This window comes from Anolis carolinensis, chromosome 2 (assembly GCF_035594765.1).
Source record: "Anolis carolinensis isolate JA03-04 chromosome 2, rAnoCar3.1.pri, whole genome shotgun sequence".
NCBI classification, from domain to species: domain Eukaryota; kingdom Metazoa; phylum Chordata; class Lepidosauria; order Squamata; family Dactyloidae; genus Anolis; species Anolis carolinensis.
Genome location: NC_085842.1, coordinates 110,325,160 through 110,350,339, shown reverse-complemented (window position 1 = coordinate 110,350,339; position 25,180 = coordinate 110,325,160). Strand labels below are relative to the sequence as shown.

General features: G+C 40.8%; 1 protein-coding gene across 5 annotated transcripts in view; it reads right to left on the bottom strand.

Annotated features, from left to right (window-relative positions):
* arhgap26 (Rho GTPase activating protein 26) overlaps positions 1–25,180 on the bottom strand; it is a 306,778-nt gene that overhangs the window by 19,984 nt on the left and 261,614 nt on the right. For 2 of the 5 annotated variants that reach the window (XM_008104704.3, XM_003217374.4), the window contains one exon: positions 19,426–19,517. The exons of the other annotated variants lie outside the window; for them this stretch is intronic. In XM_008104704.3, coding sequence (XP_008102911.1) covers positions 19,426–19,517 — 92 coding nt within the window. The remainder of the gene's footprint in view (positions 1–19,425; positions 19,518–25,180) is intronic. 5 annotated transcript variants of the gene reach the window in all.

The following is a 25,180-nucleotide window of genomic DNA, read 5'->3' as shown; positions in this document are numbered from 1 at the left end:
TGAAGTTGAAACCATGTGAAATTGCTTATTCATATATAAATGTGACCAGCATTTGAGACTAGCTTTGAAGGTGGTGATTACAGCCATATACATATTTTCTTCAATAAACATCAATCTTTTCAAGATCGCTCCAAAACATTCTTCTTCTTCAAAAATAGCCACATACATCAGGCAGGTAGTACAAGGGACTGGGCTTTTTTGGTAGTGGCACAACAATAGCAGAATTTCCTCCAAGATTTGTTATGCTCTTCTTCTTCCTTTTTAAAGACATCTAATACAATCTTGGCAAAATTCAGTGTGTGAAATACTGTCCTTATGAAGCTCTCACTGAGGTTTTAATACTACTATTTTGACACATTGGACAGAAAAATAAACCAGGGATTTGGCTGTGTAACAGGAAGACAGGAAGAAGGCTAGCTCTTCACTTTATATCTTCAGTCCCATCATGTAGGCAGAATACATAGAGTTCAACTTTTCATGCTCCTTCTTGACTTACTCAGTGTCCCCTTCACCTCCAACTACAGTAGAGTCTCACTTATCCAACATAAACGGGATGGTGGAACGTTGGATGAGCGAATATGTTGGATAGGAAGGAGGGATTAAGGAAAAGCCTACTAAATATCAAAATAGGTTCTGATTTTACAAATTAAGCACCAAAACATCACGTTACACAACAAATTTGACAGAAAAAGTAGTTCATTACACATTAATGCTATGTAGTAATTACTGTATTTACGAATTTAGCACCAAAATATCACAATGCACTGAAAACATTGACTACAAAAATGTGTTGGATAATCCAGAACGTTGGATAAGTGAGTGTTGGATAAGTGAGAATCTCCTGTAGTTGTATACTGCGGCCAGTCTAACATGTTTGGAGTGACAGGAAAAGTCTGGAGTTTTTTAAAGATCATAATTTCTAAAATTCCCAGCCAACATAAACACTGGGCTATTCGGAGTCCAAAAATGAACTTTTCCAAAGCTCTGAAAAGGAGCACCCTCCTTTCGATTTAAAATCAACAGGGTGCCATCAACATTAATGACAATGTATACGTACACCACACACATACACATTATATTTTTCATACCAATTATAGTACTTCAGTGCCTAGATACTACATTGACTAGATTTCCTTCCTACAGTTCCTTTCTCAGTCTGTTCCCATCTGTTATATCTTTAGAAAATTCCCTCTAGGGTTTATGTAGTTGATAGGCATTAGGAAACCCTATTCCTGTTTGTGAAAACCATTGTGATGACAACAGGGTTACATAAACTCTAGTTATACATGTTAGCTCACAGAGGGAGGAAGGAAGGAAGGAAGGAAGGAAATATTATCAAGAAACCATTGCTGTTTCAATGCAGATAATGTGCAACCTGCTCTTGGGAGTGAACAGGATTTTGCAGAAAAATCTGGGAAACTTCAGTACTTAAGAAAATTGAAGCATACCTTTTCTTACTGTCTTGCTCATTAATGGGGCTTCCTCTGTTTAGTTTTGGGGGGAAACACATCCTCTGCTAATTTAAACTCTAAGGAGGTACAAAGCACAAGGACAACAAGACAGCCTGAAATAACACACACACACACACACATGCACAAACACTCCTGGAAGTTGGTAAAATGTGGGCATCTCTTTTAAGGAGAGCTTGGACCAATCTCTCTATAACTAAAGCAACAAAATTGGTGGAAACAGCGGTGGTTCCACAAATGATAGCTGTGACAGGCACTGACCTTAAGAAGATGGCCAAAGAAGAAGCAGTGAGGCAGGAGGATTATCTCATGAAGGAGGGCAAAATGAGAGCATGTCCCAAGTGAGAATTCTGCCTCTCCAATGAAATCTTCATCTGGTCCCCCAATTTCTAGCATTGCAGAGAGAGACAGTGAAAATCTTTCACACCCCAAATTCTTTTCTTTTTCCTTGGTAACTTTATCTCTAAACTTCACTGCTAAATGCTCAAATTTTCAGTTACTGCAGTGCTAGAAATTTGAGATCTACAGCAAAATTTCATGAGTGGCAGGGAGAATTAGTATCTAGAGAGAAATAATCCCCTTTGGATCTGTCAACTGGCAGTTGATTAAACAACTGTACCTTGTGTTATTTATTTTTAGGTTATTGCTTCTTTGGAGGGCTTGGGATGTCTCATAAACCAAGACAGCAACAACAGAAAAGTCCAAAATACCAGACTACAGGTTGGGTCTAAGCATCTATCAGTGGGAAAGGATGAGCAGAGGCTGACTTTCTTGCATCTCATCTCCCTGCTTGTCTGCCCATCCCAAGCCCCTAAAATGTTTCCCCAGAGTCTGAATATGCAAGCTCCTCATGGGAATGCCTTTGGGAGGAAGGGAAAATACAAAAAAAATATGGGCAGAGGCACCTTCTGTAAATGGAACAGTAGGCATTTCCATATATACATGGAAAGCATAGTCTTTTCTTTGTTAACCTACATGACAAGTTAGGAAAAAGGATTTTCCAAATGAAACTCCATCACTGTACAAAGTGCAACCTAGAAATCACAATGGCAAGTGAATGGATGGGTCCAAAAAACCCTGGGGCACCAAGGAAGTGATTATATGTATATGTCTGAAGGGGGGGGGAGATAGGGGGGAGCAGAGAGAGGATGAACAACAGTGGTGAAAAGGTTCGCAAATCAGGGTGGGAAATGTGTAACCCTACCATTTTCTTGGACTGTAATTCCCATCAGTCACAACTGACCTCATCAATGATGAGGAAGGCTAAAAGGTGTGGTTCAGCATCTGGAACTCTGCATGATTCTGACTGCTAGTGTATGTGAAAATGTACATGAATGGAGAAAGGAAGGAAGAGAGGGATAGAAGAATTAAAAAAGAGGAGGCTGTCTTGACTTGTGAAGTTAGGCCCTGAGTTTCCAGCTTTTATAGATTGTCTCCAAGTGGAAGAGGAAGGTGCAAATTCTTACGTTTTGGCACAAGGAAAGGATCATGTTCGAATCCTCAGCCCAGCTAGCAGCTTGGCAAAATCTATAAGACTAAACTGATTTGTTAATGTAACTTCAAAAGAGATGAGGGGAGGCTCTAGGCCAGGCATGGGCAAACTAAGTCCCGGGGACCAGATGCAGCCCCCTGGGTGCTTACCTCAGGCCCTCCTTATTTTCCTTGTCCTCTTGGCATGGTGGCCCACTGCATCTTTATGTGAAAAATAAAACAAGGGAAGAACGAACACAGCAGCTGAGAGCCCCCTGGAGCATTCTCATTGAGTCCCATCTTTATGCCAGGAGGACAGCTCAAGGAAGTCACACGGCAGGTGAAAGCCCTCCTAAACACTCTCAGCCACCGTCTGTCTCCTCCTGGCATAGTGCCCAGAGGACAGCCCAAGGATCGGGGGGGGGGGGGGGGAGGATCGGGGAAGCTGCTGCATGTCTTGCCCTTCTCCCAGCATAAGGATGGGGTGAGCAGCCCCATCCTTATGCCAGGAGAACAACCTGAGGATGACCCCCTGCCCTGCACTTTCCTGGCCCTCCCCACCCAGCATCTACCCCCCCTCCCCCTTCCTGGCTGGGCCCACAATGCAGCCCCAAGGCAAAAAAGTTTGTCCATGCCTGCTCTAGGCACTAGTATTTATTTAGTTTCCTCCTAGTCACTGTGGCTCCAGGGCTCCCCATCAACTCTGCTCTGTATACACCTTCTGCCTAGAAGCACACTAGATTAAATGTCCCAAGCAGGTAAGTACTGAATGCCTAATGCTTACTGGCATGGCATTGCCAGGTTTTAGCTTTTGGCTGCAAAAACTAAGAGCCTGGGATGATTCTGAACTGGAAAGCCTACATGAGAGAGAATGGATGTGGGATGAATGAAAAGCGTGGGGAAGGTGTGTGTTTATGTGCAAGAAAAGAAAATGAAAGAGCTTTGTTGCAACATCTTTAAGAATAAAGTTTTATTTTATCATAAACTTTCACAACATATAATTCACTTCCTTGAGATGTTTTATGAAGTATGATATTTAAGCCTCAGATGTGCATGCATGCGTGTTCACACACAATTGCGGGGGTGGGATGAAATTGAAATACGATACAAAAAATGACAACTGCATTATTACTTGTCATAAACCTTCAAAGGGCTGGTTGAGCATAAACATCCTAACATCTGAAAAGTAATACACAAGGATGCTAACCTATAAATTACCTCTGAAATGTTAATGGGATATATTCTGCTTTCAGGAAAGTTTGTTGTGCTGAAGGCAGAATCCTTTTTGGGAAAAAAAATGTCTGTACATGCAACTATAGTGAAAAGTTAAAACCCACCCAGTAGTCATTGTGGTAGTTCAAAATTTGTATTACTTGTTTGGGCCATTTCAGTAGCTACTTGTACCATAGAAATGTTTTTAAAATATTCACCACAAATGTTTCCAAAAATTATTGAATTTAAAAAAATCAGAGAACAGCTCTTACATTTGTATGTATCATACAGTTCAAAGATCTACTTCCATACTTCAAATTAGTTCCTAGATTGGGAGTTGTAATCAAAAAAATAATTCTTCAACCTCTGTGATTATTATAAGTTAGTCATCACTTTGGGTCCTGTGAGGGAGAAAAGTGGGATATAAATACAGTACTGCAAAGATATTATTATTATTTTATTATGACACAGCAAACAAGATAGATATGCTGGATTTCGTATCACAAAATCACAAGTCGAACACTTCCCAAGTGTCTAGGACTGTGTGATGTATTTTTGGATGATGCATGCAGATCCCAGTAGGGTGGCCTTTTGCAGTTGGCAGATCATGATTTTGTCAATGTCTACTGTTTCCAAATGCCGGCTGAGATCTTTTGGCACAGCACCCAATGTGCCGATCACCACCGGGACCACCTGCACTGGTTTCTGCCAGAGTCTTTGAAGTTCAATTTTTAGGTCCTGATAGAGGCTGAGTTTTTCCTGTTGTTTTTTTGTCAATGCGACTGTCACCTGGGATGGCAACATCAATGATCCAAACCTTTTTCCTTTCCACAACTGTGATGTCTGGTGTGTTGTGTTCCAGAACTTTGTCAGTCTGGATTCGGAAGTCCCACAGTATCTTTGTGTGCTCATTCTCCAATACTTTTGCAGGTTTGTGATCCCACCAGTTCTTTACTGCTGGCAGGTGGTACTTGAGGCATAAGTTCCAATGAATCATTTGGGCCACATAGTTGTGCCTCTGTTTATAGTCTGTCTGTGCGATTTTCTTACAGCAGCTGAGGAGATGATCAATGGTTTCGTCAGCTTCCTTGCACAGTCTGCATTTTGGGTCGTCAGCTGATTTTTCGATCTTGGCCTTAATTGCATTTGTTCTGATGGCTTGCTCCTGGGCTGCAAGGATCAGGCCTTCTATTTCCTTCTTCAGGGTCCCATTTGTGAGCCAGAGCCAGGTCTTCTCCTTATCAGCCTTTCCTTCAATTTTGTCAAGGAACTTTCCATGCAATGTTTTGTTGTGCCAGCTATCAGCTCTAGTTTGTAGTGCGGTTTTCTTGTACTGATTCTTTGCTGTGTTTTGAGGAGTTTCTGATTTTTGACTTCAATCAAAGCAGGTTCTTCACTTTGCTTTACATATTCTGCCAGGGCATGTTCTTCTTCTTTGACTGTTTGTTTTACTTGTAAGCGTCCTCTGCCCCCTGATTTTCTAGGAAGATATAGCCGGTCAACATCACTGTGAGGGTGCAGTGAATGATGAATGGTCATGAGTTTTCTTGTTTTTCTGTCCAAGTTGTCCAGTTCCGCCTGTGTCCAATTTATAATGCCAGCAGTATATCTTATGACAGGTATGGCCCAGGTGTTTATGGCCTTGATGGTGTTGCCTCCATTGAGCTTGCTTTTGAGAATTTTTCTGACCCTTTGTGTGTATTCTTTGCTGACCACAGTTTTCACATGTTCATGCTTGATATTGTCCAGCTGTAATATGCCCAGATATTTATAGGCCTCTGGTTGGTGACACTTTATTGTTTGGCCATTAGGCATATTTATGCCCTCACTTTAAATGATTTTCCCTTCTTTAATGCCACTGTTGAACATTTGTCCAAACCAAACTCCATGCTGATATCAGTGCTAAAAATTTGGACAGTGTTAGTCAGAGACTGGATTTCAGTTTCCGTTTTCCCATACAGCTTCAGGTCATCCATGTACATCAGATGCGAAATTTTGTGAGATTTCTTAGATGTTTGATAGCCGAGATTTGTTTTTTGTAAGATTGCTGACAGAGGGATCATGGCAATAATGAAAAGCAGAGGGGACAATGAGTCTCCCTGGAAAATTCCTCTTCTGATGTTGACAAGTCCATAGCTTTCATTTCCAACAAACAGTTCAGTTTTCCAGTGCTCCATCATGTTTTCAATAAAGGTGCAAACGTTTTTACTAATCCCGATGGCGTCCAGGCACTTGATGATCCAGCTGTGTGGGAGTGAGTCAAAGGCCTTTTTGTAGTCAATCCACGTCATGTGAAGATTAGCTTTTCGGCTTTTATAGTTCTCTAGAATCATTTTGTCAATTAATAACTGGTCTTTTGTACCCCCGCTTTTCCGTTTGTTGCCTTTCTGTTCATCTGGCAAGATGTTTTTTTCTTCAAGATAGTCTTGAATTCTGTCAGCTATGATGCCAGTCAGTAGTTTAAACATAGTGGGCAGGCACGTTATGGCCTGTAGTTTCCTGGTGCTGCTCCTTTTGCTGGATCCTTTTGTATCAGGTAAGTTCTTCCAGTTGTTAGCCATTCACTGATACTTCCTTTCTGCAGCATCTCATTGAATTGTTGGGCTATTTTTCCATGTAAACTAATCAGATGTTTGAGCCAAAATCCATGAAGTTGATCACTACCAGGCGATGTCCAGTTCTTGACTTTTTGCACTCGTTTGCTGATGATTTCAGTTGTTATTTCCATCTGTTCCATTATGATCTGTGAGAATTTTCCTTCAAACTCCTTTATCCACCCAGCGTTTTTGTTGTAGTTCTTATTATTTTCCCAAAGCTCTTTCCAGAACTTTGTTGTTGCAGTTTTCTCTGGCTTTATGGTTACTGTGTCTGTTGTTTGGTTCAGACTCTGGCAGAACCGTCTTTGGTCTGATTGAAACAGTGGATGATTCCGGCTTCATATCTTTCAATTTTTCTGGCTGTTGCTGTAATTTGTTCTTTCACAATTTCCAAAGCTTCTTCAATTTTTCTGGTGTTCAGCCAGTACTTTCTGATCAGGTATTGCTTGATTTTGTCATTCTTCAGTTTCTTCTCTTTCATATTTTTTCAGGTTACTTGCATCTGATCTAAGTTTCTTGATTTTCAACTCTAGCCTGACCTTCCACTTTGGTTTTCCAGTCGATTTTCTTTGGGGCTGCCTTGGTTGTAGGAGCCCAAGCTCTTCTGTTACTATCACTGCTGCACTGTAGGCATACTGGTTTGTTTGTTCAATTGATGTTATTTGGACAGTGGAGAGTACTGCATTCACATCTTTCATGAGAGGCGCCAGGTGTCTCTTGGGCATTGTTTTTAGAGTTGGGAGCCGCTGTCTTATTGCATTTGCTGCAGCATGAGCCATGATCTTATTCTTGAGCTCTTGTTGTCTTGCTGTCAAGGTTCCTGGTGGTTCAACAGGTGTTTCAAGTGCTGGTTCATCAAATTCATCAAATTATTATTATTATTATTATTATTATTATTATTATTATTATTATTATTATTATTATTATTATTAGAAACACAGCAAGATGAGTCCACAGCAGACATTCTGCTGGCTGTTGAATTGGATCACACGTCGGACACTTCCCAAGTGTCTAGGACTGTGTGATGTATCAGCGAAAAATGCGAGCAGATCCCAGCAAGGTGGCCTTCTGCAGCTGGCAGGTGGTAATTTTGTCAGCACTTATTGTGTTTAAGTGCAGGCCAAGGCCTTTAGGCACTGCACCCAGTGTGCCGATCACCACTGGAACCACCTTGACTGGCTTGTGCCAGAGTCTTTGTAGTTTGATCTTTAAATCCTCATATCGTGTCAACTTTTCCAGTTGTTTCTCTTCAATCCTGCCATCACCTGGGATTGCGACATCGACAATTCATACTTTGTCTTTTAACACAATTGTGAGGTGAGGAGTATTGTGCTCCAAAACCCTGTCTGTCTGAATTCGGAAGTCCCAGAGTAGCTTGACATGCTCATTCTCTGTAACTTTTTCCGGCTTGTGATCCCACCAGTTCTTGGTCGCAGGCAGAGGGTATTTGTGGCACAAGTTCCAATGAATCATCTGAGCAACGGTGTTATGCCTCTGCTTGTAGTCTGTCTATGCGATCTTCTGGCAGCAGCTGAGGATGTGATCTATTGTTTCATCCGCTTTGTTGCAGAGTTTACATTTGGAATCTGTCATCGGCTTTTCAATTTTGGCTTTGATGGCATTGGTTCGAATGGCTTGTTCCTGGGCTGCCAGAATCAGGCCCTCTGTCTCCTTTTTCAAAGTTCCTTTTGTGAGCCACAACCATGTTTTTTCTTTGTCAATTTGACTCTCAATTTTTCCTAGGAACTGTCAACGGAGAGCCTTCTTTTGCCAATTTTCTCTTCTGCTCTGGATTGTGTTTTTACGGTATTCACTCTTTGTATTTTGCACTTGAAGCAGTTTACTACTGTTGACTTCCCTCAATGTTGGTTCTTGACTGCCTTTCACATAATCTGCCAGGGCATGTTTCTCTTCCTCTACCATGTGTTTCACTTGCAGAAGCCCTCTGCCTCCTGATTTTCTGGACAGGTTGTCTGTCAACATCACTACGCGGGTGTAATGAGCAGTGGATTGTCATCAGTTTTCTTGTTTTTCTGTCCAGATAATCTAGCTCTGCTTGTGTCCAGTTCACAATTCCAGCAGTGTATCTAATGACGGGTATGGCCCAGGTGTTGATAGCCTTGATCGTATTTCCGCCATTTAATTTGCTCTTCAAAACCTTTCTGACTCTTTGGATATATTCTTTGCTGACCACATTTTTCACATGCCCATGCTTGATATTGTCCAACTGTAGTATGCCCAGATATTTATAGGCTTCAGGCTGATTGTACTTTATGGTTTGTCCATTTGGCATCTCTATGCCCTCGCTGTGAGTAATTTTCCCTTTTTTTAATGCCACTTTGGCGCATTTGTCTAGGCCGAACTCCATACTGATGTCAGTGCTGAAGATTCTGACTGTGTTGGTCAGTGATTGGATTTCTGTTTCTGATTTTCCATATTATATTATTATTATTATTATTATTATTATTATTATTATTTTGACAATTGCAAAGTTGTGTCACAGTTCTTCAGCTGGTACACAGCTCTTTTTTAATCCATGTACAGTGGCAAATAGACACTGAGGTCCCTTTTACACTGCCACATAAAATCCAGATTATCTGCTTTGAACTGGATTATATGACAGTGTAGACCTATACAATCCAGTTCAAAGCAGATAATGTGGATTATCTGTTTTGATAATCTGAATTATATGGCAGTGTAGAAGGGGCCTGAGTTCAACAGTGGAATTACCTGCCTTGGAGTCTGGTGGTAGCTCCTTCATTGAAGGCTTTTAAACAGAGGCTCGATGGCCATCTTTTGGGGGTGCTTTGATTGTGCTTTTCCTGTATGACAGAGAGTTGGACTAGATGGCCCATGTGGTCTCTTCTAACTCCATGAGTCTATTATTCTAGGACTTTCCCATATTTTCCTGTGGTACACACTGGAAATAGAATTGTTTTAACTGGGATTGTTATCACTTGCTGTACACAAGGTACTAATCTCCTATAATTTAACAAACAAAAACACATAAATAAATACAAGAAGTACCTTTAGCATATATGAGTCTACTGTGACTTTTCTATATCTGGATCATGTCATGGTCCGACTACTATCTGATCAGTTTAAGACTAACCGTCTCTTCCAACCTCCGCAGGGGTGATGGACCAATTAAGATGGTCTGCCCCAGGAGACTTATGGATCCTGAGAGATACCTGAGGTCTCTTGGGGATCTGTCTACCATGGAAGCTGACGATCCTGTCGATGCCCTGGTCACTCGTTATAATGGCGAGTTGTCCAGGGCAATAGACACGATCGCTCCTGAGCGTCCCCTCTCGTTTTCTGGACCAATCGCAGTCTGGTTTCAGACCTGGCTACAGTACCGAGACGGCTTTGGTCGCCTTGGTGGATGACCTCCGCAGAGAGCTGGACAGGGGGAGTGTGACCCTGCTGGTTCTCTTGGACATCTCAGCGGCTTTCGATACCATCGACCATGGTATCCTTCTGGGACAGCTCTCTGGGATGGGCCTTGGGGGCACTGCATTGCAGTGGCTCCAGTCCTTCCTAGAGGGCCGTTCCCAGTTGGTGAAGCTGGGGGACACCTACTCGGACCTCTGGCCATTGACCTGTGGGGTCCCGCAAGGTTCCATTTTCTCCCCCATGCTTTTTAATATCTACATGAAACCACTGGGTGAGGTCATCCGGAGTTTTGGAGTGCGGTGCCATCTCTACGCGGATGACACCCAACTCTACTACTCCTTTCCACCTAATTCCAAGGAAGCCCCTCGGATACTGGACCAGTGTCTGGCCGCTGTATTGGTCTGGATGAGGGCGAACAAGCTGAAGCTCAATCCTGACAAGACAGAGGTCCTCCAGGTCAGTCGTACGTCTGATCGGGGTATTGGGTGGCAACCTGTGCTTGACGGGGTCGCACTCCCCCTGAAGGCGTAGGTCCGCAGCTTGGGGGTCCTCCTGGACTCTGCGCTGACACTTGAGGCCCAGGTGTCGGCCGTGGCTGGGAGGGCCTTTGCACAACTAAAACTTGTGCGCCAGCTGCGACCATACCTCAAGAAGTCAGATCTGACCATGGTGGTCCATGCCTTAGTTACCTCTAGACTGGATTACTGCAATGCGCTCTACGTGGGGCTGCCTTTGAAGACGGCTTGGAAACTACAACTAGTACAACGATCGGCAGCCAGGTTTCTAACTGGGGCAGATTACAGGGCGCGCTCAACGCCGCTGTTTAAAGAGCTCCACTGGCTGCCATTTATTTTCCGAGCCCAATTCAAGGTGCAGGTTATCACCTACAAAGCCCTTAACGGTTTGGGACCCACCTACCTTCGAGACCGCATTTCCCCCTATGAACCCGCACGACCTCTTCGCTCGTCGGGGGAGGCCCTCCTCTCGCTTCCACCAACTTTGCAGTTGCGGTTGGTGGGGACGAGGGAGAGGGCCTTCTCTGCCGTGGCCCCCCGGCTGTGGAACTCGCTCCCCAGGGAGATTAGGCAGGCCCCTACCCTACTTTCTTTCAGGAAGAGCCTGAAAACTTGGCTATTCCAGAAGGCCTTCGTTGACTGATCCTTGTGGGATCATGTTATTTACCTATTAAGCAGTAGACCCTCTGGATTGTTTTTTAGGATTCATTCAGCACTTTAAGTATTACACCTGCTGTATAATTATCCCTCCCTAATAACTTGATATTGCTTTGTACCTTGGCCTGGATCTTTTGACCCAAATCGGGATTTTAATATTATTGTGTATATTGTCTTTTATGACTGTTTTTAATCATGTTGAAGTTTTACTGCTCGGTTTAATGTTTTATCTGATTTGTGCTGTCGTGTCTGGCCATGGCCCCATGTAAGCCACCCCGAGTCCCTCCGGGGAGATGGGGCGGGATATAAGAATAAAATAATAATAATAATAATAATAATAATAATAATTATTATTATTATTATTATTATTATATTATTATTATTATTATTATTATTATTATTCTCTGCAAGATTATTCAATTGTCAGTCACTCTTGGCTTTCATCTGGTCATTCCAAGACATTCAGGTTCTTGTTTTTAAACCTTTCAATGTTATTTTGGGTTCAGGCTTCCCTCTACAATGGTCTTCTTTGACTCCATCCATCTTTTCCTCATCTCTGCCCAGTTTCCCACATGATGCTGCCATGACCAGGCTTCACCATGGCAATGGTGTTCTCAGGGTAACAAAAAGTCTTGGTTTTGCACTGTGGCAAGGTCTAAAAGGTCATAGAATTGCAGAATAATAAGAGTTGGAAATTACCACAAAGGCCATCCAATGCAATCCCTTGCCATGTAGAAACACTCAGTCACTACACTTCCCACAGATGGCCATCCAGCTTCTGCTTAAAAACATCTAGAGAAAGGGATTCCACCACACATCGAGGCAGCATATTCCACTGCTGAACAGCTTTTACCATCAAGAAGTTCTTCCTAATGTTTTAGTGAAATCTCTTTTTCTGCAATTAGTTTTGGTCTCATCAGACCGAAAAAACTTTATCCATGTTTGGTGTGTCTTCCAGATGTCTTTGGCATACTGCACATGGGCTTTGAAATTGGTTTATTTCAGCAATGGTTTTCTTCTTGTTGCACTTCCATACAGCCCAGTTTTGTATCATATCCAGGTGACTGATGCGTCATGGACAGTTTCTCCCATCTCAACTGCATCTCTTTCAGAATTACCTTTGGGCTCTTGATTGTTTCTTTGCCTTCTTCCTTTTTCCTGAGTTTTTGTGGTTGGCTTTTTCCAATCAAACACATGGGTGAGCCAGGGTTTTTCTTCTTCTTCATTTTGTGATACTGTGTCCAAATAGTGCTCTGAGGGGTGTTTATTGTATTGGTGTTTCTGCTCACTATTCTCCTGAGCTTGTTTGAATAACCTTTTGGTCCATTATACTGTTTACTTAGATATGCTGCCCAATAAACCCTGGGCGTTCCAGGGAGAGCCACATTTTATCATATTGCACCGGGAGAGCATGCAGGTGGACTCTGTTCAGCTACTTATGTGATATAACCTATTTAGGCCTGCCATAGCAACAAACAAGAGGCAGATTTTCTATGTGTATTTAGCACTTCAACTGAATTGAATATACTTCCCCATTGCCAAGTGTATTGTGTCCATCAAAGCAGTAGCCATGACCATTAAATTCAATCCATTTCAATTCCAGGTCGTAGCATTACAAAATGTGGAAAAGCCAAAGGGGGAAAATACTTTTGCAAGGCATTGTAACCATTCATCCTAGCAGACTTTGGTAATAAAAATGTTAGATTGATTAAATTAGGAAATCATGTTGCTACATCTAATTTGAAGAATTGTACTGAACATGAAAGGAACACATAAAGGAATGTTTGCAGTGGGCAGTAAAGTAACAGCTGGATTAAATGTTTCACAATAGTGTTCAGAGCCCACAACAGAAACTGAATGTAAAAATCAGGCTATAGATCGAAGAGCAAATATTAAATGAAGTTGAAATCAAATCTTTAAAAGCATACATTTTTCTACAGAATTGTTAAAATATGGAAAGCAGTTGCCAGCATGATCAAACCAGCTATTCTTGCTCAAGTTAAACAGAATGGAAAGAGACCCAACTTTGTTCATTCCGAGAAATTGCCAAAGGATGCAAATGTTTCAAAACTCTATTCTTGTTAATTTATCTGTCTCTAACCTTACCTTCAGGTGAAAGGGGGGATGATTACATGACAAAAGAATATAGCATTATGCATAGTGTGCCAAAATTCATTGGTCATAATACCAGAATTTGAAATAAGTGATGAGATTTGAGTTAACAAAAGAGCACTTCTGTAGAATGCAGTTAACAATTATGGAATTCTACCACAAAATATCGTAATGACAATTAACCTACTATTGTCTTTGTATTTGTTTATGTCACTTTCTGAAAGCTTAGATTAATGGAAAAAATTAAATGAAGGATTTTTTTTGTAATCACAGTGAATCAGTTTAAAACCTTTCTCCACTTGGGTTGCTGCTAAAAACCATATTTCTTCTCAGTCTGCAAGACTGGAGTCACTTTGTATCACTTTAAATAACTTTGTCAATACCTGATATCCTTGATAACCGTCAAATGTTGTGGATTGCTGGTGATCTGGATAAGTAAAATACAGTAGAGTCTCACTAATCCAAGCTAAACGGGCCGGCAGAAGCTTGGATAAGCGAATATCTTGGATTATAAGGACTGATCAAGGAAAAGCCTATTAAACATTAAATTAGGTTATGATTTTACAAATTAAGCACCAAAACTTCATGTTATACAACAAATTTGACAGAAAAAGTAGCTCAATGCGCAGTAATGTTATGTTGTAATTACTGTATTTACGAATTTAGCACCAAAATATCACGATATATTGGAAATATTGACTACAAAAATGGCTTGGATTATCCAGAGGCTTGGATAAGCGAGGCTTGGATTAGTGAGACTCTACTGTATTATGATATATATTTATTTTTATTAAAATATTTCAAAAGTTACAGTAAATGTTTAAAAAGTGAAAAATTGTTTAAATATAGAACTAAGATAAGAAGTATAGAAAGAAACAGGGGAAAAAAGCGGGAATAAAAGGGAAAACCAATTGACTTCCAAATTCATCTTCATTCAGAATAGGCAATGTCCTCCAGGTTTCTCAGTGTTGACTTTTTCTTGAGCAAAAACACTTTCCAAATTCGTCTTCAAAATTTTAAATTTGGTAAAAACCTTTTTTCTTTATGCAAAAATTCAATAAAAGGTTTCCAATCATTCCATTTTTTCCAATGTCCCTTCTTTTAATAAGCAAGTTAATTTATCTGTCTCAATCAAGTTCATCATAGAAGACCTCAATGGAGCAATGGGTTAAACCCTTGTGCCGGTAAGACTGCTGACATGAAGGTTGGGTTGCTGACCTGAATGTTGCTGGTTCGAATCTGAGGAGAGTGCAGATGAGCTCCCTCTGTCAGCTCCAGCTCCCCATGCGGGGACATGACAGAAGCCTCCCACAAGGATGGTAAAAACATCAAAACATCCGGGCTTCCCATGGGCAATATTCTTGCAGACAGCCAATTCTCTTACACCAGAAGCGACTTGCAGTTTCTCAAGTCATTCCTGACATCAAAAAAGTCCATCATTTTATTTTACTAGATTAGTAAAATATTCTCCAGGCCAGGGATACTCCAGGTAGTGGTTGGTAGACTTCAATTGATCTTGAGCCACTAGCTGCTACGCAACTGCCCAGGAAACAAAGAAACTGCTGTAAGCAATGAGCACAAAGATAGTGCCAGTTCCTGGCACACAGTGGGAAGCTGGAAGTAAACCTGCTATTCTACCACATCACACAACTTAAAAATCACCGCTCCAGGGACTGCAACCTTCTGTACAACAGGTGTTGCTCTGTCTCTCTGGCTTTGCAAAAAGTGCTACAAAGCTTAGAAGAAGCTCTATGGTATCATCAGATCTACATGTTCAAGCTCTAACCTGTTTCAGAAATGCAGCAGCAACAGTATGTTGCATTTGTCCCAAGCTGACCTCTTCACTTCACTAGCAAACACCCAAGGGTGTAGGCCTCTGATCTTGACAGTGTCACATAAAAATTGGGCTGGATGGAATGGCATTTTGCTCAGAGGGGACACTCCCCTGGAAGTCTGGGTGTAACACAAAGCTCACTGTGGGATACTTATCCCCAGTTCCCTGTTCATTTTTTGCATATACAATAGGCATTACTTGCATGGAAGTACAATGTTTGGACAAAGGGCATCGCTGAGAAGTCAGTGCCCTCCAGGTGAGGGTGTTTGCATGTTGGGTGGCTCCAAGTCAACATGCAAATACATTCATCTAAGTTCTTTTGGTACGTTGATGATATGGTACCTCATAAAGGCCATCCTTCAGGAAGTTTTGGTGCATGATTTGTGGTGGCCAAAAGCTTAAAGCCAGGAGGCCTAAATACCTTAAAAGCCCCTGATCCTGTCTAATGTTGGTAGTTAAGAAGTGTCAGGTATTGTTTGTATTTGCAATGGAGACTACTAGTGAATACCAGCTGCTGCAGGCAATATTTCAGAGGAAAACAATGACAAACTAGGCTTGAAGATTCCTTGCCTCAAAAAATTATGAGACTGTCATAAGTTGATAGGTGACTTGATGTTAAAAACACATACATACACATCTTATTGTAAGATTCATACCACTTGTTTTTGTCCATTTTTGAATATATAGCGTGTACTCAGTGTGGTGTAGTGGTTTGAGTATTGAACTACAACTCTGAAGACCAGGGTTCAAATTCCCATTCAGTCATGGAAACTCACTGGGGGACCTTGGGCTAGTTGCATTCTCTCAGCCTCAGAGGAGGATAAAGGGAACCCCCTTTGAACAGGAAAAGCTTATGACAGATTTGCTTTGGCATGTCTTAATTACTTAAAGCCACAAACAACAAGGGTATTTTTGGAACAGCTTCCTCAAATTGTATCCATATGAAAAGGCAAGGCTGTGATGTTTTACAGTGGACTCTCTCCCTCTGAATAACCGTGTACTCAGCAGTGTTATTATATCTATTAAGAATTGCTGTTCTGGTTCATTAACAGAAGGCAAAATGCCCATTTGTTTGTCTCCTTCCCCTTTCCCCACCATATTTGACCTTATATGTGTTGTGTAGCCTTTCTTCCATTTAGTGCAAAGCATGCAATCTTAGCTGAACTGCTGTGCTAGAAATTATTCTGTAGATGTTAAAAATTATGAAGTACCATTTCACAAATATTTTAAAATAAATAAATAAAAACTTTCTCCATACAAACTAAGAAAGGGAAGTTTCCCACAATTTTTAAAAATATTTCTAACTGAACGCAAATGGCATTTGCAAAATGGGATGCGCAGAAAAAAAGACTTTTACACAGGATTAATACTTAGGCAATATAGAAATACAACCAGAGATTTCATAACATGTGCCATTTTGATTATTTTCAGATGGGTTGATTTTCTTTAGATTTATATTGTGAGCCATGCTACGCAACTTTCAAATGGAAAAGTTGCTTTGAGCTCAAAACCCAGCCTAAAAGAAAGTAGTCAGTCAACCAACCAACCTAGTTACCCACCTACCACTTTCAAAAACCACAGAATCTAAAATGAATGTTGTACATGCTTAGTAATAACATTTGGGTTGTTTTTTTAAGCTGTCTTATGTATCTATTTATTTAAATTTGTTTTCCTGTCTCAATCAATAGAGAAAGGCAAGCTATGTTGTTGTTGATGTTGATGTTGTTGTTGTTGTTGTTGTTGTGATCTACTACTTCCCAGGTCCTGACAGACATACTAGAACAAAGATTAATCACATGATACCAAGATAAGCACCCACGAAAGACAAAACAAGGGAAGTTGGTATGGGCAGGTTTGTGTTGCAGACAGATCTGGCTTTATTTCTCAGTCACTTGCAGGGCAGGCAGTGATAGCATCCATATTCCAGTAATGATCCTTCCTCCTGTCTTTCCTTTTTTTTTTTTTTTTTTGAAGGTAAGGGCTCTGGATGGGAAAAGATGGGACAGCCTTGAAGCAGCCCATGTGTGTTGACTGCTATTCCTATGAAGCAAGATATAGCTTCATTGAATCAGGCAAGAGGGCAGGAGAAGTCTCTCTGCAGCAAGAGCTGCTTTGGGAGACTGCCTTCCGGACATAGCTCTGCAGAAAAACCTGGAGGGTGACTGGAGAGGACTCTTCCCTTTCCCCTACAATGAGACTGAAGGGAAGAAGGCAGCAGTGTGCCAGAAAGCTGGGCATATGCGAGAAAGGATGGGTGATGTGAATGTGACAACAGTGGTAGAAGCACCACTAACATGACATACACACAACCCTCCTATTGTGGTGGTGAAGAAAGCAATGCATTCGCCAATCCTGGCAATTTTCCTCTGAGGCAGCCACCCCATCCTATCTTGTAACAGGACTGATCCAGATAGGATTGAAGCTCATACTGACAATTATGTAAAAGATTTCCCCCTTTTCACTGTCATCACCAGCATTGTTAACCTTCAGCTCTTCAAAATCCTTCTTTTACACAATCCTATTTTCATTTATCTCATGGGACCACGAGTTCCGCCCATGGGAGAAAAGGGGAAAAGAAATGTAATCATCATCATCATCATCATCATCTGGGCCAATGTTCAAGTAGGACAATTACTTTCCACAAAGGTTTGAGATGAAAAGCTGAGACTAGATTTGCGAATATGCCTGCAAGAGGTAGGCAAATGTGAGGGATACCAGGATTAATTTCCTCTTTTTCTGAAATCTTTAAGGTATACACAGCGCAAAAAAAAAAAAAAAAGGAGGGAAGGAGACAAAGCCCAAAATGGCTAGAAGTCCCTTTTGATTTTGAAAAATTACACAATGTAATACCATGTATGTATGCTTTTCAGCGGGATGCTTCAACCTATTTAAAAATTGTTAACACTCTTGGAGGCTTCCAACAAAGGCATTTATCACCACCACCACCACCATAATCTCATGGAAGTGCTGTGCTATGACAAAGTATGCCGAAAATTATAGCCCCTCCCTTCTTTATTCACCTTAAGGGTAAATTGCCAACAGCAGCTTCAGTAACACAGCAAGAAAGCAGTTATCACAGATTTACTGTGGAAGAGGGTGGGTAATTGATTTCTTTTGGCAAGACATAGCTTGATTCTCACAAACTTCATGTTGTGCCTTGTCAACAGCAGCGTGGTTCAGGGTACGCAGGGAAAAGAAGGTAGCAAGCCTCTTTTGCAATGTATTTTCCCACCTGACTAATGAGAAGCAAACTTATATAGCTGGTTCCACTTCCCGCCTCTTAGGCAAGAGAACTGCATAATGCAGAAAAGCCTGTATGGTAAGCACTAAAAAATGGAAAACCTAAATGAATAACCTTATTTGAACTCACATGTTTTTCTTCTTGCCAAAAAGCAGTGTGTTTTTAAATTTTCTATTAATACAACTGTTTTAACATGCACTTTGTCACAGTAAGCAACATTTACAACCATACTGCTATTTTTAAGGACATGCCACATGCTATGAATCTTACGCATGCTATCTCCCTGCATGGATCTATTGATTTTTATCTAGTGACTGACTACTACTGTTCCCTCAATATAAGCAACCTCAAATTCATGCTTCTCTGCATGTCTGAAACATAGGAGTGCTGGGTGAGTAAGATGATCAAACATTCTGTCAGAAACTTCTATGCACATCCTTCTCTTATTTATGAGTTTTCTGAACTCTCCCTCCTCTTTTTTTTCTCCCATTTTGGTCACTTCTTCACTCCTTCATCCCCAATGCTCCAAGGCCTGGTTTTTATTCTTAAATCTTAAAACACATCAAAATCCAAAATCCATCCTGTAGCAATACCTTTACAGGGACAACGTTTGGCCCATGGAGATCAAATGAGCACTCGCCTTTGAAATGCCAAAATAATTGATTTGATCTGTGACATATACCTCAAAAATCCAAATCAGGAAGGTTGAATCTGAACACACTGCACAGTGCATTTCATAGCAGTGCAATATATTCACTAGAAGATCAGAAAGTGTAATTCCCATTTTATTTTTCATGTAAAAGACTATGAGTACACTATTCATTGTAAACCACAAGTCTTCAGCAAAACAAATCTGCCGTCCTTCAAGACCAAAATCTATGTTTTTTGCAGTATGTCAGGATGACCACACTCAGATACTCACCATTATCAAATACAGTGCCTGCAGTGAAAGAAAGCTCTGAGTCATGTTCTGCTTTACAAGCATACAAAGCTCTGGCTTTGCGAAATGGTGAACTGCGAGGGAAAAAAAAATATATATAAAAATAACAATAATAGGCACAGAAACATTTGATAAAACTGCCGGATTGCAAAATAGAGGGTTAAAGAATATTAGGTAGAAAAGAAAAATATGACCGGTGTTTTAGATTATTTAGGTTATGTGTATGTGGAGGGTGCGGGACACCTCCTCCTATCTAAGTTACATTTCATCATCTCGGAAATTTTGCTGAGCACGTCACTGAAGCATCTGGGATCAAAGTATGTACATTGTTGCCCAATAGGCTGAGCAATACTAAATCAGAGGGTGCTGGCCAAATATGCAAAGGTGGGAGAAAGGAAATCAGTTCTATATACTCGGCTGGCAATATCTTTTGTGGGATGTTGATAAGAAACTTGAGGCAGAGACCTGGTTTCTGGGAGAGGCTGCCATAGGCAAAGTCTAAACTGTAGCAATATCTCCTTAGCACCATAAATCATTTCTACTGAGTGGTTTCTGGCATCACCTCCCCCAGATCAATTCCAGAATTAGATTTTTTTTCAAGAGAAGAGTGGAAACTTCCACTCTGGAGGGAGCTCTTTTTGTACTGAATCACCTGCTGCAGAATCTCCAAGACTTGCTGCAATGAGGGCTGCCCCAAGACATTGCTACTGTTTGATGTTGTGCAGCAAGTGGCTCAATGTGTAACAACAAAGCCCCCAAGTTACATTGGTACCTGAGGGAGAAAAGCTCAGGGTACTTTCCTCATCTCTTTGAAAACAAAACACAATAATATCATATTAAGAATTAACAGCCTTTTTATAATTTGTGAAATTTGGTGCTTGAGGTGATTGAACTTGTCTGGAGAATTAACTGGAGACTCATTGTAGAGAGTACATTGCTGATCGTATACAGCAATGAAACCCTTAAAACTTAGCTGCTTTGTGAATCAACACTGCATCTCTATCATTCTGCTGTGCCTGAATACTGCAGGGGAAGAGTAATAGTAATGGACAAGATGTCCTGCAAATGAACCGTAATTGAGTGAAAGAAATAAAACAAAAGCAAGATTATTAGAAGGGGAAGCTCTAACACAGCCAAAGGAAACAACTAGCTGGGTGGGGGGAATATTCTTACTGGTTAACTTTATGTTATTTTTGTAAGCAGGAGAGCATTCAACTTGGGTTAAGTTTCACGCCCAACAAATGGAAAGGAGAGACTAGAAACATCTTTCCTGGAAAGCAAGGTTTCCTCCAAGGCAACTGAGCCATATCAGAGGAAGAAACATGAACTCAAAAACATATCCTAAAGCAGCTTAAAGAGCTCTCCCCTTTAAAAATGAACTACATCAACATTTCTGCAGAGAACAAAAATAGAAACAAGAGCTTTCTGAATGGGATACAGTGCATTTTCTCCCTACTTATTTATTTATTTAAGGTACAATTAAATTGCCGTTCTGATAACCATCAAAGTGGTATACATACCATTCATGAAATGAAATAGTAAACAGACACATCCATAGTAAAACATTAAGAACACTATTAGAATCTATGCTAACATTCTTAAAAGTCAGGAAGATGTGCCTTTACAGACTTCCTGAATGTAGAGTGAATACAGAGCAGTCATAATTCCAAAAGGAGCAGATTTCAAGAATCTTCTTTCTCATGTTTCTGAGAGAAAGTGCTTCCATAAATATTACTTTTTATTCTCCCCTTCAGTTTTGTCATAGATTTTTTTTAATTTGCACAAACTCTACTTTTAATATTTATTCTTTTTGCCACTTCCCATCCTTTTCATTAATTCTTATATGTATTCTTGGTGTGTCCCCTTTTTTAAAGTCCTAAACATTCCCAGATGGGACATGGAGCAAAGCTTCTACAGGTGATCTTAAGAAGTTTGTAGGCAACTATGTGAGAAAACGTGCCCTCCCAATCTGAGACACTATGGAGAGTGGGCTGATGCCATCTTGCATGTGAATGGCACAGACATTCCTAATGCATAGATTTCCCTTTTCTCTGTTGGTAAGTAAGAAAAAAGTTTGAAGTACACATTCCAGAGGTCACAAATGATTATTGATCCCTATAGTTGACTTGACAGAGGCTTTCCTTTCTACCTTGCTCATAGAAATATGAACAGGGGCCATATACATTGGGCAAAATATATCGTATATTGGGCAAAAGCTGCAATGCAAGGGTCTCCCTGTTATTCTGATTCTGTTTACTGTTTCTTCTGCCCTGAAGATGAGCAAACAAACCAAACCTTAATCCAAAGGAGAATGAAATACTGTTGAATGAATATGTGAGAATATATTTAAGTCAGGTTTCTGGGGCTATCCATAATGTGGAGACACTATCACTAAAAGAAGTTAGAAGCATGGAGTTGCTGCTGAACCTGTGTTCTAAAAATTTCAGCTACAGCCATTAGATCCATGGGATCAGACCTGGCCAACATCATGCATCTGCTGGTAACATCTAGGTCAGACTTCCTTATAGTGTTTTTGTCTAATTCAAGGTGTCAGATGAAGTTTCAAACCCAGGGTTGATCTTACCATTAGGCACAGTGAGCTCATTTCAGGCATTAGAGAGGATGTCAGTGAAAGAAGTTGTGGCAAGGAAGTGTCGTAGATATGAACTGTAGGTATGAGAGTCTGATCCATGCTCCCCGTCTTCCCAGGTGTAAGGGAGGCTACTGTAGCATTGGTAGCATTCAAGCAAGAATCACTCAACACTCCAACTGATTTAAGAAAAGTTTAAAAGCATTCTTCTAATCTTTGTATTCAGGCAACAGCTATGTTTAATCCATGAGAACACAATACTGCAGGAACTGTTTTTGTCTACCTGAACCTGGCAACACTCTAGATATTACATACTGCTCCCCACTTATCCTGTTTTCCAGGGTTAGTGGAATTTGTAAGCAAAACGGGATATTCTTAGCTTTTATATTCAAGTCTTGTTACTTTTTCTCATTTTTTTTTCACAGCCAGAATTTAGTGGTTTGCCAAGTAACTACTGCCCAGAAAAACACGACACCTGGATTTAGAGTAGAAAGTTATGTCAAACATTGCACCTGGCTATCAGATTAGAATTTAGTAATACACCTCCAAGCCATGAATGTGGGTCAAGAAATAAATGTAATACCACCATTAGCTTGTCTAGCCATTGCAATAAAGGCCACTAATCTTATAGTTTTTGGTTAAAAAAGCAAACAAAGTAAACGGAAGAACAAAGATGATTTCCTTCTTGCCCTCTTCAATTGTTCTAGTCTCTTGGTGTCTTCTTTGAACTGCTCCGAGACCCTTGTTGGGAGATGGGGCAGGGTATAAATAAAGTTTAATTATTGAGTCAATAGAAAAATGCCTTTTAATGTAATATGTGCCATAGGAGTGTCTTAAGTATTGTCCTGTTTGACAGTACCTAGGATAATAGGGTGGACTTGGATCTGGGGCTCACCTACTTTGCAATACTGTCTTCTAATAGAGGGCAGGGACTAGGCAAACAGTCTCGCAAAAGGAAGACCTCCCCCTGCTGGTTTTAGAGCAACTGAACCTGATGGAAGGTGAGGAAAGTCCCAGCTGAAACAGAACCATAGAGTTGAAACAGGCACCAAGGGTTATCCATTTCAACTGCATTCTTTCACGCAGGAATACAAAATTATCATTCTCAAAAGATAGCCACCTAGCATCTGTTTAAAACCCTCCAGAAAAGGAGATTCCACCACACTCTGAGGCAATGTATTCCACTGACATACAACTCTTAATGTCAGGAGGTTATTCTTGACATTAAGAGCTGTTTGACAGAAGAAACCATTTTCTATATAAACTGTTTCTTCTGAACTATTTGAATAGCTAATTGTTTAGGAAAAAACCCCAATCATCTCTGGGAGCTGCCTAGAAACCAATCTTCCTCCTTCCTTGCTTGAAGTCCTGAAATTTGTTGGGAAGACAGAATGGGAAACTGGCTCACAGTCAAACATACTACTTGGCTTAAGAAAAATCTGTTCTCAATCTAGAGCAGTAGATGTCAGAATAAGTCCTGCACATACTCTTAGGTCTGTTTTTCCTCAGGGATAGGAGAAGGAAGCATGAAACATTTTCTTCCCCCTCATTGCTTCTGATTCCATGGTTCTATGGCAACTGCTGATCTCTAGTGTGACATCTCTTAAGCACGTCTGGTTACAAAAGTCAGAATGAGGGATACAACATTTGGATAAACACCTGGAATGGAGGAGAGGTAGCCATCTACTGAACCCATGTTTCCCTTCCAGAAAATAAAAGGAAAACACCAGAGTGACCCTGAAAGCTAAAGAACCTTCTTCCCCACCTGTGATGGCTGGAGTACTGAACTAGGTCAATCAGACCTTCATGGAAACTCAAATACCCATGATACTTAAATAGAGTGGAACAGAGGCTGTGGTGCCAGCCATTGTACTTGACACTTTCAATTAATTTGATCAAACTGCAAAAATGTAGATTCATGGCATTTGCCCTGGGATGGACAAGTACTTCAGCAGTTCTCTAACATGAGAGGGGAGCACTGGAGTGGTGACTGCTTAGTTTTATGGCAAGTTATTCCTGTCAACGTGGAATAGAGAAAGTAGTGAAGAGGCCAACTGTTCTGGTTTTAAAAACAGAGTGTCTCTGCTTTGGGTTTCTTCTTTCCTTTCCTTTTGCACCCTTTGGAACAGTTCCATGAAGACTTCCCTTACCCAGGAGCATCCAGCTTTGTCCCACCCAACTCCAATCTCCTTATGCAGGCTGGCACCACAGCTTCTATTCCCATGCTATTTTAAGGATATTTCAGTTTCAATGAAAGTCCACTTAAACAAATTCAGTACCCCAACTGTCGTAAGTTCTTCATCCTTAAGGTCCAGCAGAAATGACCAAGAAAAAAAAACTATTTTCCATCTTCTTAATGACTAACCAACTTAATTGGTATAAGCTTTGATAGGGTACCACTAACTCAGAGCTACTGAATTATGTGGTTGTTTGTGTGAAATAAAAATTGTTAGACTTTAAAAGTGCATTTTCAGAAAACACAAGTAGTATCTGTGAAGAGGTATACAAATGCAAAGCAGAATGATTCAGATCGGAGCAGGTGGTTTCCCTAATGAAAATGGCTCCTCTGAAGCTGCTTTTTGCATTGGAATAAATTCTCCATAGGAGACAATGGCTGATTTCCCTCCAATGTAAGCAGCTCTGGAGGAGATATTTTGATCAGAACTACAGCAGAGAAGCAAAGGGTTACATTTCTTTCCTTTCCTGCTGCCAGTCTGAAAATTACACACCCCACACAGTGAATACTATTTCAGTGTTACAGACCGTGTCCTTAGATGCAAAGACACAATTAACACCATCTTAGTTTGGTCCTTAGATGTGGATTCTCTAGATTCGGGGGAAACAATGATACAAGCCAAACCTTTAAAAAAGGAATTATGCTGCTCTCATGATCCCATTTACACGCACACAAGATATATCAATATTTCTCCTACCAGGAACATCATGCCATGTGAAGGACCTATTTAACTTTCCACAAACTGAAAGAAGTGTGATGGCTTAATCCACACAATTACTCACATGCATGTCATACTTATACAAAAATGGAATGTAATATCATGAATGAATGGCACGAAATTGGGAAAGTGCCATGAGAGCATAGCCATCCCGAGTCCTCGAGGGAGCTGCCCCAGGTCCCTGATGGGAAAG